Here is a 12,993-nt window from a genome sequence, read left to right as displayed (position 1 = left end):
TTATATCAATATTACTACCTGGATCTAAGTGCCTATTCAAATCAAATCAATCCAGGACCCTGAATGGACACGGGGTCTATTCCAGGAGACTGTGCAGAAAGGGGTGGTGTTGTGGAAGGAAACGTTGGAACATCCCCTAAGTGCGATTGTTGTATTCTCTATCAGTTATCTCACATAATTGTGAAAATGGTATTAATTAGTTATTTCAATATAATAGGCACATATAGTGTGCCATCAGCTTAGCACCAGACATAAATCAACTAATTAAGAAGATCCCTTAGGGGTAAAGAACATGGATAAGAGAGGAGTAAGATGGTGGATGAGAAAAACCACCAGCCAGAGTGTCTCTGCAAGAAAGACAGATTTAGAAGAAAGTGAAAAAAAAAAAAAAAAAAAAACCGGCAGACAAACATAGATCAGATGAGGGTCGGAATGAAGGGTGCCTGAATCTACAGAAGACTCCATGGGAAGAAGTTGTGGAGGAGAAGTGGAAGGAGAAAGGCCCCAGAGACACTTGGTGACCAGCAATAAGGAGTACAGTGGCATCATCACAGCTCTCTGCAACCTCAAACTCCTGGGCTCAAGCGATCCTCCTGCCTCAGCCTCCCCAGTAGCTTGGATTACTGGTGCCACCATGACCCACTCCCTCTTGTTCAGGCTGGTGTTGAACTCCTAAGCTCAAGCTGTCCTCCCACCTCAGCCTCCTGGAGTGCTAGGATTGCAGTGGCAGGTCAAGCAATTATAGAAGCACACACATCCAGGCTGGTAGGCAGCAGCTGCAATCTGCCTGCTCCTTCAGCATCTACAGGAACAGAGCCTACACATGGCATGTTACTTTCCAAATGAAAACTGAAAGGTGGGAAGCAGCAGCTGATCCACATGGGAAGGACTCAGGGAAAGAACTCTGGAAGTATGAAGAATCAAACAGAAAACACACCCCCAAAGAGGAACACCAGCTCTCTAGCAATGGACATTAACCAAATTCAGAACACTAAAATGACAGAAGAATTATTCCAAACATGGATTATAAGAAAACTCAATGATATGCAAGAAAAAAATGGATAACCAACACAAAGAAACCACAAAAAAAAAAAAAATCCAGGACTTGGAAGAAAAATTCACTAAAGAAATTAAAATATTAAAGAAAAATCAAACTGAACTCCTGGAAATGAAGAATTTACTTGGGGAACTACAGAACATAGTGGAAAGCCTCAAGAACAGGGTAGATCAAACAGAAGAAATAATCTCAGAGATTGAAGATAACACCTTCCAATTAAATAAGTCAGTCACAGAGATAGAGCAAAGAAATGAGAAAAAAGAGCAAAGCCTGCAAGAAATGTGGGATTATGTGAAGAAGCCTAACATGAGAGTTATGGGCATTCTTGAGGGCGAAGAAGAAAATACACAAGGGTTGGATAAGCTATTTGAAGATATAATAGAGGAATATTTCTAGGCCTTGCTAAAAATCTAGATATACAGGTACAAGAAGCCCAAAGGATCCCTGGGAGATTCACTGCAAATAGGAAGACACCACGTCATACAGTCATCAGACTGTCCAAAATATCCACTAAAGAGGCCCTTCTTCGAGCTGTAAGTAGAAAGAAACAAGTAACATATAAAGAGGAAAGCCCATCCAAATAACGCTAGACTTCTCAACTGAAACCTTACAAACAAGGGGCCCCATTCTCATTCTTCTGAAACAGAATAATGCCCACCCTAGAATCTTGTACCCAGAAAAACTAAGTTTTGTATACAAATGTTTATAGCAGCACAATTCACAATTGCAAAGATGTGGAAACAACCCAAGTGCCCATCAATACATGAGTGGATTAGTAAAATGTGGTATATGCATACCATGCAGTACTACTCAGCTATAAGAAACAATGGTGATATAGCACCTCCTGTATTTTCCTGGATAAAGCTGGAACCCATTCTAGTAAGTGAAGTATCCCAAGAATGGAAAAACAAGCACTACACATACTTATCATCAAATTGGCTTCACTGATCAACACCTAAGAGCACATACAGGAATAACATTAATTGGGTGTCAGGCAGATGGGGGGAGAGGGGGTGGGTGTATACATTCATAATGAGTGTGATGCATACCATCTGGGGGATGGACATGCTTGAAGCTCTGACTTGGTGGGGGAGGGGGAGCAACGGCAATATATGTAATCTAAACTTTTGTACCCCCGTAATATGCTGAAATAAAAAAAAATGAAAATAAAAACAAACAAAAAAACACACAAAAAAGAACACAGATAAGTGATTTTTGTCATTGATGTTGGGAGACTTACAATAAGTTCATAAGAAGAAGGTTCATAAGAACACAGGGGGGAAAAAAGGCTCTTTCTAACCTCCCTTTGGTTTTAGCTGCCTAATTTACGGAATTTATCATGTCAACTCAGAAAATTGGCGTTCTTTGAATGTGGTTTTTATAGATTTCAACCTCTTTAGATATGCACTCTATATACTTGCTTTCCCTTATTCTAACCTCTGTAAAGACAGGGACTTTATTACTAGAATTCTGAAAAAAATATCTTGGTTCTTGGTAAATTTGGTCTCAATTAATGTATCTTGAATGAATGTGATTGCTACCTATAAATTACAACATACTCTTTACTACATTTTGCTGTTTAAAATGTGAGCAAATTTAAGGCAGATATGGTAGCTGTTACTAATATACACTGAAAAACAAATAGGAAAAGATGGTGGGAGTGGGCTTAAAACATGTTCTTTACTATGGTTTCTCATTTTTCATGCCACTTCAGATTATAGGATTTTTATAATTATTATCTTCTAAATTTATAGGGGATTTCTTCAGCTTGAAAATATCAGCTATGGAATTGAACCACTGGAATCCTCAGCAAGATTTGAGCACATAATTTATCAAGTGAAAAATGACAACCTAAATGTATCAATGTTAGCAGAAAATTACACCAATATTTGGCAGAAAGACAAGCCTTATAAAGTTCATTTAAGCCCACAGGTAACTGTTATGATTCTAATGTTATGGCATACTAGGAAATTACCTCTGTAGATTTTTTTTTAATTATGAAAGGAATCTAGTTAGCTGTTGAGCAGCAATATTAACTTTTATATATTTTAGTATATCTTTAAATAAAACATCCAAATTCCATATAAAATATTTGAAAAATCATATATTTCATATTAATTGTTTTATGATATATTCAATGTTTATTTATTTTCTATGTTTTTTCAAACATCACACATATCATTGAAAAAGTTTAGAAATACAGAAAGATAACAGTCACTGTTATTTCCAGTACTCTGGTAAAGTTACTTTTAATATTTTGATATATATCTTTACATACTGCCTGAACATATCTTTCTAAAACAAGAAATCATGTTTTATTACTCAACTCTCTTAATTTTCTGGTAGTCTGGATATAGAATTCTTGTTTGACAGTTTCCTTCTTTCAACGCTTTGAATATTTCAATCCATTACCATCTGGCCTTTATAGTTTCTGGTAAAAGTTCTGCTATTAATATTACTGAGAATTCCTCGTACATATTGAGTCATTTCTCTGTTGTTTCCTTCAAAATTCTTTCTTTGCCTTTGACAGATTGCTTATAATGTGTGTGTGAGTGGATCTCTGTGTCTACCCTACTTGGAGTTTATAGCACTTTTTGAGTCTATGAATTGTGTTTTGAAGTCAAATTTGAAAAGATTTGGGTCATTAATTCTCTGAATATTTTTCCTGCCCCTTTGTCTCCCCCTCTCTTTCTGGTAGTCCCGTCACATATGTGTTGACATGCTTGAGAGTGTCCCATGGGTTTTTTAGGCCTGAGCATTTTTCTCCGTTCTTTTTTCTTTCTCTTCCTCAGATGATATAATCCCGGTTGATCTATCATCAAATTCACTAATTCTTTCTTCTGCCTGCTCAAATCTGCCCCGTGCCTCTTTAATGAATATCTAACTTGCTGTCATATCTTTTAATTCTAGAATTTCTATTTTTTGTCATTTTATCCTTCTATTGATATTTTGTCTTTAGTGACATATCATTACAATACTTTCCATTAGTTGTTTATATGTGGTGTTCTTTAACTCTTGGAGGGGGAGGGGATGGTTGTATACCTACATAATGAGTGTGATGTACACTGTCAGGGGAATGGACACACTTGAAGCTCTGACTCAGGGGGAAAGGGGCATGGGCAATGTACATAACCTAAACTTTTGTACCCCTATAATATGCTGAAATAAAAAAAAAGAAATTATTTAAAATAGCTAATTTAAAGTATTTCTCTCTCAAGTTCAAAGTCTAGTCTTCATCGTGATGGTTTTATCCCTGTGCATGGGCCATACTCATCTAGTTCACTGAATGTCTCAATTTTTTTGAAAACTGAAACTGGATATTCCAAATAATATAATATAATGCTGTAATTCTGGAAATCTAGTTCTACCTCCCTCTCACTTTTTTTTTTTTTTTTTTTTTTTTTCCCGTTGTTGCTATTTGCTATAGTTTTTGTTTGGTGACTTTTCTGAACTGGCTCTCTAAAACCCGTTTTCTTTATTTTTCTGTGTTGCCACTGAGGTCTGTCTGCTATGACCTGGAGGATGAGGCTCTCTGTGCCTGCTGGCGCGCTCCGCCCCTCAGCCAGGTAGCTCACAACTCTGCCTTTCGTTTCACTTCCTGCTTGCTGAGAGCCTCAAGGTCAGCTGGAGGTGGGAGTTTAGGATCTTTTCAGGCCTTTCCTAAGCATGCACAGTGCCCTGGGCATGTGCTCATCCCTGCACATGTGTGTGGGTTTCCAGAGTCCCAGAAATTTGCCTTTGCTTTTCATAGCCCACATAGACATCCCATTCTCTGGGCTTTCTCTTTTAACCTTTGTGGTTAGTCCATTGTTTGCCCCACTGTTATTCACTGTTATTTACCACATGTAAAGCTAAAAAACATGGCTGTAATTATTTTTAACAAATATCTCTGGGAAAAAGACACTGCATACTAGGTGAGGTCTGACTTAAGTCAAATAGAAACAAGCTTGAGGCGTGTCTTCTAGGAAGCAGCATATAGGTCAGATCACGACAATTCTCTGAGAACGAGGTTTAGAAGATGCTCCGGCCACATTCTGCTTTCTTCAGTTGTTTCCAGTCTACTGGTATTCACCACACATACAAGATAATAGTTTGCAACTCATGGGGAAAGGAACTAGAGCAAACTCAAATCCCACAAAGATTTCTATTTGTACCAAGATCTGTCATTTTTCTTGAATAAATGCTCCTCAGAATGATACAAGGCTTTTGGTTAATACCAGAGTCATGAAAAAGTTGATTCTAATAATTGTTGCCAATTCTCTTGTTGGTTTTATATAGGACAGAATTTATGGAGGTCCTCACTCTGATTTTCACTGATGTCAATCTATTTCATGAATTTTACGTGGCATATATGTATAATCCCTTAATATAATATGGTTTCTAATTTCCTTTGATATCCTCCATTGACCTGTGGCACATTTAGAAGTGTGCATATTTGGGCATTTTCTAGCCATCTTTTTGGTATTGATTTTTAACTGAATTTCATCATGTTTTGGTAATATATTTGACTTTGTTTCTTCCTACATTTTTCAGTTGCTTTGTGTAGGGTCCTACAGATGTCTATGAGGTCAATTTGTTTTCTTTAAAACTTCTTTTTTGGATATATTTTTTTGAAGGGAATTTGTAGTTTATGTCTGTTGTCACAGCATCTTCCTTATAAGAGATTTTTAAGCTTTGTTCTTAAGTGATGCATTTTCATTAATAATTATATTAAAGCAATCCAAAATACGTTTAGCAGATTCACTATTTACTTTGACTGTCATTAATGTTGCCTAGAAGTTGGTGAGAAAATTGTGATAACAAATGTCTCTCAGAAGCAAGCAGAGAGAACCCCTTGCTTTTTCTTCAATCTTTTCCAATTTCAGAGTAACTAACACCTCCTTACTAATAACAAAATGCCAGGGTACTCGATAAAATATGATTTTTAAATACACATGGATAGAAACAGCCAATTCCTTTCTGTCTTGGGTCAATGGAAGTATTTGATGTTGAACTTATATGTCTGATCTTGCATGTTTAGACTCCTACATTATTTTAGCAGCCTCATTGGAAAACTTCTAAGCCCGGAATATGTTTCGAAGTAAAATTTTCTACTTTGCAAGTAGTTTTTATGTTTAAGTCCTCGTGAATGTTTTATGTGCATTTTTTGCCTTATTTGCATGTCACCTTTTGCTCTTAACAAATTTGATACATTTGGTAAATCCCTTGTTGTTGTTTTTCCAGAAACAATTTTTTTCAGAACTATTACCCCAATATCTAGAAGTGCACATTATAGTGGAGAAAGCTTTGGTAAGTAAAACTTTCCTTCTTGCCCTCCTGTCTCCTCCCCACTCTCTCTTCTTCCCTCCTTCCCATCTTCCTTCTCTCCCTCTTTCCTAACTCCTTTCCTTCTCTTTCCTCAGTTTCTTCGCTCCCTTGTCCTCCCCTCCCTCCTTGTTCCCTCCCTGCTCCCTCCCTCCTTTCCTTCCCCTCTCTCCCTCCTACCCTGGAAGTTGCTGTGGCAGAGGAGGGGCATGTGCACTAGAGGCATGTAATGCAGGGGTTCTCCTTTGTTCTGTTAGCCTGTAATTGCCTCTGCTCAAGCCTGTGCTGAATGCTCTTTGTGCCGGGTGTTGCATCATTCACCAGATAGTTGTAGAATGTTCCATTTGGGAGCCAAGGCAAGACCCTCTTCACTGAGGCTGCTTTTGTGGGTATTTCTCTAACCAGAGGTGAACAGTAGCAGCTGCATGAGGCTATCTAGACAATGGTTGTTATGTTCCCAGGCTGTGGGCATTTGCTTGAACTAGGTCACGTTGTACTGGTGGCTCGAGGTTGGGGTGTCCCTACTGGGGCATTGGACTTTGGAGCAGCTCCTCTGGCCCTGCAGTGGTGGTGGAGGCTCCGGGGTGGAGTCTCGTGGTCCAGGTGCAGCTCTGGAGTCTTGAGAGTGGTGTCCTGGGCCTGGTAGGAGCTCTGGAGGCACAGAAGCAGAGCCTCAGGCTCCGGGGTGAGAACCTCAGAGCCAGGACTCAGGATGAGCCTGAAGGAGGGCTTCTGAACACAGCCTCTGAGCCAGAAGCAGGGCCGAGCGTGTTGAGGGGGCTCATCTGATATGGAGGGTGTGCTCAGGGCTCAGCAGGCAGGATCCAGTTGGGGCCTGGATAGCAGAGTCAGGGCCAAACCTGTGGGAGGCTGTTCTGCAGACTCCAGACTCGGGGACAGCGTGGATGCCCAGTCATGTGGCGGAGGTCCGTTCCAGTGGTCCAGGGACCATGAAGTTCTCCCCACTTCACCCAGGACCTGCCAAAGCAGTCACCCAAAGCCCTCCCAGGTCAAGCACCTGCTGTTCCCCAGTCAATGCTCTTGCTCAGATCCTGCTGTGCTGTAGGGGAGGGGTGCTTGGCTTCCAGTCCTAGGATATGGTACAGGGGAGCCTCTAGTTAGTCCACTCCCTCCCCAGACTGGTGCCACCTTGGTGCCATGCCCCTGACAGCTTCAGATGGCTGTGGATGCTGCCCAGTCTGCACTGTGCCTGTTGTCTGATGCGATGACTCCACACGGACTCTAGGCAGGACCATGGTCTGACCAGGTAGCAGTCTGTGGCAGTGGAGGGAGATAGAGTAGCTTTATAAGACAAATTTTGATTTGTCTTATTTTCATTAAAAATAGATTTAAAAAATTATTTTCTATGTGTTTGTGTATTTAACCCTTGATTAATTTAAAACTGTACTGCTTAGATTCAAAAAAATTGAGAATTTTTATTATATTTTTGTTGTTCATTTACTCCACACTGGTAAAAAAAAAAATACTCTAAAGTATGTATATATGTTGAAATGTATTAATATTTTATTTCCTTTACATCCTAGAATACAGTCAATTTTGTAAATATTCCATATGCATTTGAAAGGATTTATTAGATTTTGCCTTGTTATAGACATATGTCGGAGATACTGCAGGTTAAGTTTCAGACCATCATGATAAAGCACATATCTCAATAAAGCTACACAAAGTTTTTGGTTTCCAAGTGCAGATAAAATTTATGTTTACAATATACTGTACTCTAAGTGTTCGGTAGCATTGTGTCTTAAAAAACAAGGTACATAGCTTAATTTAAAAATATTATTGCACCAGGCGTGGTGGCTCATGCCTATAATCCTAGCCCTCTGGGAGGCCGAGCCCAGTGGATCACTCGAGGTCAGGAGTTCGAGACTAGCCTGAGCGAGACCCTGTCTCTACTAAAAATAGAAATAAAAGTTATCTGGACAACTAAAAATATATATAGAAAAAATTAGCCGGGCATGGTGGTGCATGCCTGTAGTCCCAGCTACTCGGGAGGCCGAGGCAGTAGGATCGCTTAAGCCCAGGAGTTTGAGGTTGCTGTGAGCTAGGCTGACGCCATGGCACTCACTCTAGCCCGGGCAACAAAGCGAGACTCTGTCTCAAAAAAAAAAAAAAAAAAATATTATTGCTAAAAAATGGTGACACAGAGACACAGAGTGAGTTATGCTGGGAAAGTGGCACCCATAGACTTGCTCAACACACAGTTGCCATAAAACTTCCATTTGTAAAAAATGCAATGTTTGCAAAGTGCAATAAAGCAAAGCACAATAAAATGAGGTATGCCTGTATATGTGTTATATACTGCCTTCTGCAGACCTCCATACATGTTAATGAGATCAAACAAATATTTTAACAATGTTGTTCAGGGTTTCTATGTTACCAAATTTGTTCTCAGGTTCTATTAGTTACTGAAAGAATTGGGTTAATGTGTTAAACTATTACTGTGGGTTTCTTAAGTTTTTTCAATTGTGTCAATTTGGCTTGTCATATTTTGATGATATGTATTAGTTCCTAATAATGAAGCATTGTTATATCTTTCTTATACATTGACAAATTTATCTTTACAATATAAACCTTTGGAGTTAGCAATATCATCCAACGTGTTATGACATTTGGTATAAGAAATTATATTTCTACTATTTAATGATCTTGGGTATTCACAAAGAGATTGTCCTAAATTACTATTTTTATTTGTATCTTGCAGAAGAATATGTTTCACATATCTAACACTTACCAGATACAGTATTTTTTAATGAAAAGTAAAACATTTTCTTTAAAATATATTTAATTTTAATTCAATCAATAGAAATGCATCATTAATTTTATATTACTTTTTAAAATCAGCACCTAAAGCACTAATCCTATATTGTAATAATTAGAAAGTCATAACAATTTCTAAGATTTTGTAGGATTCCTTATTTTCAACTTGTAAAATTGGCGATTTGGCAGAGGTATTAAGCATTTTCCAAATATAACTCCAAAATCAAATATATTTAAAGCCCAAACATAAGTCCATATCTTTTCAATAACTTGTCAGATTTAAGGGACAGCATTTTTTTCTCCTGTTCTCTTACATTATCCCATTTTATTCTTTTCAAACTTTTTGAGTCATTCATTTCACATAATTTTCACTAAAAATCATGGTGATTTATTTCTTTATTCCTATAGTTATATCTGTGCATTTCAATTATTTTTTGTTTATTTATTTACCAAGTGTGCAATGGGAGATCTTCCATTAATTCTCTCTGCATTGTAAAAAATTTCTAGCTCAAGAAATACTTTTATAATAGAGAGAAATCTGTATAGTTATTTTAGTACCTCTTAATGATTTCATTTTTTTTCTGTTTGAAAGTGTCTTTAAAATATATAACATGTAAGAATTTATTTTGAGTGCTTTTTACTTTTGTTGTTTGTTTTACTATAAAAATTATCATCTTATATTAGTATTCTTTATATTATTTGACAAACCTATGCTTTTTCTGCCTAGTATCACCAAGGTATATTCACCATCTAAAAGTTACTTTTATTTGCATTTTTTAAAAATCATAAAAAATAATTTTTTTTCAGTATGATTATATGGGATCTGAAATGATGGCTGTAACTCAGAAAATTATCCAGATTTTTGGGCTTGTCAACACTGTAAGTTTTTTACTTTTTGCTATTTCTAATTTAATGAAAATTAATTTAAAATAACTTTCATTCTATCATGGCAAATTAATGACAAATATTGTTTATTAGTTTAATACTCAAACTACTCATATGAACCTTTTATTTATTTTTATGCACTGTTTATTTATTTTGCATGTACTGTTTTAATGTAACGATTTGTATTACTTGAAAAATATACCATAAATCTTATTTTTAGATGTTTACCCAGTTCAAGTTGACTGTTATACTGTCCTCCTTGGAATTGTGGTCAGATAAAAACCAGATTTCCACCACCGGGGATGCTAATGACATATTACAAAGATTTTTGGCCTGGAAACGGGACTATCTCATCCTACGGCCCCATGACATAGCATACTTACTGATGTAAGCACAATGTTATACATTACTAAAGAGATGCATTATGCATAATTCCATTAATTTGATAATTTAATGCATTTATTATGTTCTTCAACTCTTGCTAGGCTTCCTTGAAAATGTTTTTAAAATATAGATTTTGACATGGAGATGATAGTGTACTTGAGAATATAATAAAAATGACAATAATTAGGTTTATATCAGTATACTTTGGAGTATTATTGTGGGAAAAATCTGCATTTCATGAACTTTTATGATATTGACTTTACTAAAGAATACTTATAACCACTATCTTTTTACTAATGTAAAAATTATCACCATTAAATTACAATTATCCATTGTATGTTATTAATGTCTTGTCTATTTTTTGACTAAGATGATTTGGCAATAGTTTGATAATATTTAATTTAAAAAGTACTTATTACCTTTAGGGCAAGTTTGATTCTTTTACAAATTAAAGATTCTATTCTTTTTAACTTTTAATAACGAAACTAAATTGATTTTGACATAATAAAATTACATCCAATCTAGGAGTTAGCTGAGGAAAAAACATTGGTATTAAAATAAATTGGGAGGAGCAGTGGCTCACGCCCCCAATCCTAGCACTGGGGGAGGCTGAGGCAGGAGATCACTTGAGCTCTGGAGTTTGATTCCAGCCTGAGGAAGAGCCAGACCCCGCCTCTACTAAAAATAGAAAAAAATAGCCAGGCATGGTGGCGCATGCTTGTAGTCCCAGCTACTCAGGAGGCTGAGGCAGGAGGATCATTTGAGCCCAGGTGTTTGAGATTGCTGTGTGCTATGCTGATGCCACGGCACTCTAGCGAGGGTAACAAGGTGAGACTGTCTCCGAATAAATAAATAAATAAATAAATTGCATCTTTTAATAATTTGAGCATTTTGTTTAATATATTAGATGTCATCTATTTTGGAACTTCCTATGTTTGCAAAGCCATTTTAAAGTTTTATGAAACGGAGATTTAATTTAATAAACTTTTACATTGTCCTGAATAACTATGTTAATAAAAAGACAATACTGTAATGATGTAGTTACAGGAAACATCCTAAATATATGGGAGCAACATTTCCTGGCACGATATGCAATAAAAACTACGATGCTGGTCTTACTATGGTATGTAATTTTTATCCTTCTTTACATTATTACTTTTAAAATCTTACATGATATTTTATAAAATTTAAGGGATTAAATAGTGTAAAACAACTTGATTTTTTTTCTGTATATGGATATTCATTATTATTTTGTTAGGACAGAATTATTAAAATGTTGGAAATTTTATTTGATTATAAATTTCAAATGGAAAGAATATAATATGAACAAATATTATTAGTGTACCCACTCACCAACTAGTCTCCATGGACACTAACATTTGATTTTTAAAGAAAGAAAACATTAGAGGAAAGTTAAAGCCTCCTACATGTTTCCTCTGCATTCAAGAAATAGCAAAAGTCATGAATTGGTGCTTGCCACTTTATGATATTTTTACAAATGCGTGTATCCATAATCAATTTATATTATTTCCTGCATTGTTCTTATTTATATATCATTTTAGAACTATTCTGAATGGTCTTTTAAAAGATACATACATGTTGAAAGATTTAACTCTAGTTTGTTTTATGTTTTTAATTATTTTTATTTTCATCAAGTAACACATACATACATATTAAAAATACAAATTGTGTTACAGGACTAATACCGGGAAACAAATAAATCAATTGCCTGCATAATGTATACCCCTTAAATCCTCTTTCTCAAAGCTTTAAAAAATTTCTCCTACTATCATAAAACTCCATATTCATTTTTTCTCAAATAAAAGGGTTTTTGAAGTACAAAATACAGTGTATAGAGAAAATTGTGCAAGTCATAAGTGAACAGCTCAGTTTTTCCCAAGGTAACACATAGGTATAAACACCACAAAAATCAAGAAATAGAATATTGTCAACACCTGTGAATCATTCCTCCTCCCAAGTACTACACATGGCAAAGGAAACCACGATCCTGACACCAATCACCCTAGACTGGTTTTACCTCTTTTTGAACCTTATGTAGATAGTACACAGTGAGTGTTATTGCGTTTGGTCTATTTCTCTCCAGATTATGTCTGTAAATATCATGCTTGTTCATAGGTGTAGGAATAGTGTGTTCATTCTTTCACTCTATATTGCTAAAAACTATGCCCATGGAGTTTCTTGCCCATTTAACTGTAGACATTATCTATTGATTTAAGTAATAATAGGAAATTCTATTGCAGTACAAATTATTAAGTTATTCCTATCATTGAAGTTGGACGTTAACATTTTAAGAGCTCATCAGAGCTACATTCCACCTCTTCTGTTATTCCTTTATAATTATATACCTTATTTGAATTGTGTTTTATTTCCTAGTGAGCCAAATAATGAACTAAGGTAAACTTGCCTAGGGTTTGTAACTTTTATTTTTTTCCTAAATGTATAATTATATTGATTTTTCCCAAATTCTTCAATAAAATTAAAAATGGCTCTATTTTTGTACGTGTTCCAGAAATTCCTTTTTCCTACCTTGGAGACATTCTAGAGAACTTTTCTTTTTAACCAAT

General features: G+C 36.0%; 1 protein-coding gene across 1 annotated transcript in view; it reads left to right on the top strand.

The window, feature by feature from the left end:
* The window catches only part of LOC123626629 (disintegrin and metalloproteinase domain-containing protein 18-like), an 89,921-nt gene that overhangs the window by 19,818 nt on the left and 57,110 nt on the right, over nt 1-12,993 (top strand). The window contains exons 6-10 of the mRNA XM_045535775.1: nt 2,812-2,989; nt 6,281-6,346; nt 9,947-10,018; nt 10,245-10,411; nt 11,450-11,531. Of these exons, the coding sequence (XP_045391731.1) occupies nt 2,812-2,989; nt 6,281-6,346; nt 9,947-10,018; nt 10,245-10,411; nt 11,450-11,531 (565 nt within the window). The remainder of the gene's footprint in view (nt 1-2,811; nt 2,990-6,280; nt 6,347-9,946; nt 10,019-10,244; nt 10,412-11,449; nt 11,532-12,993) is intronic.

This window comes from Lemur catta, chromosome 22 (genome assembly GCF_020740605.2).
Source record: "Lemur catta isolate mLemCat1 chromosome 22, mLemCat1.pri, whole genome shotgun sequence".
Taxonomy (NCBI): domain Eukaryota; kingdom Metazoa; phylum Chordata; class Mammalia; order Primates; family Lemuridae; genus Lemur; species Lemur catta.
Note: the sequence above shows the minus strand (reverse complement) of the source record. Positions and strands in the feature narration are given on the sequence as shown.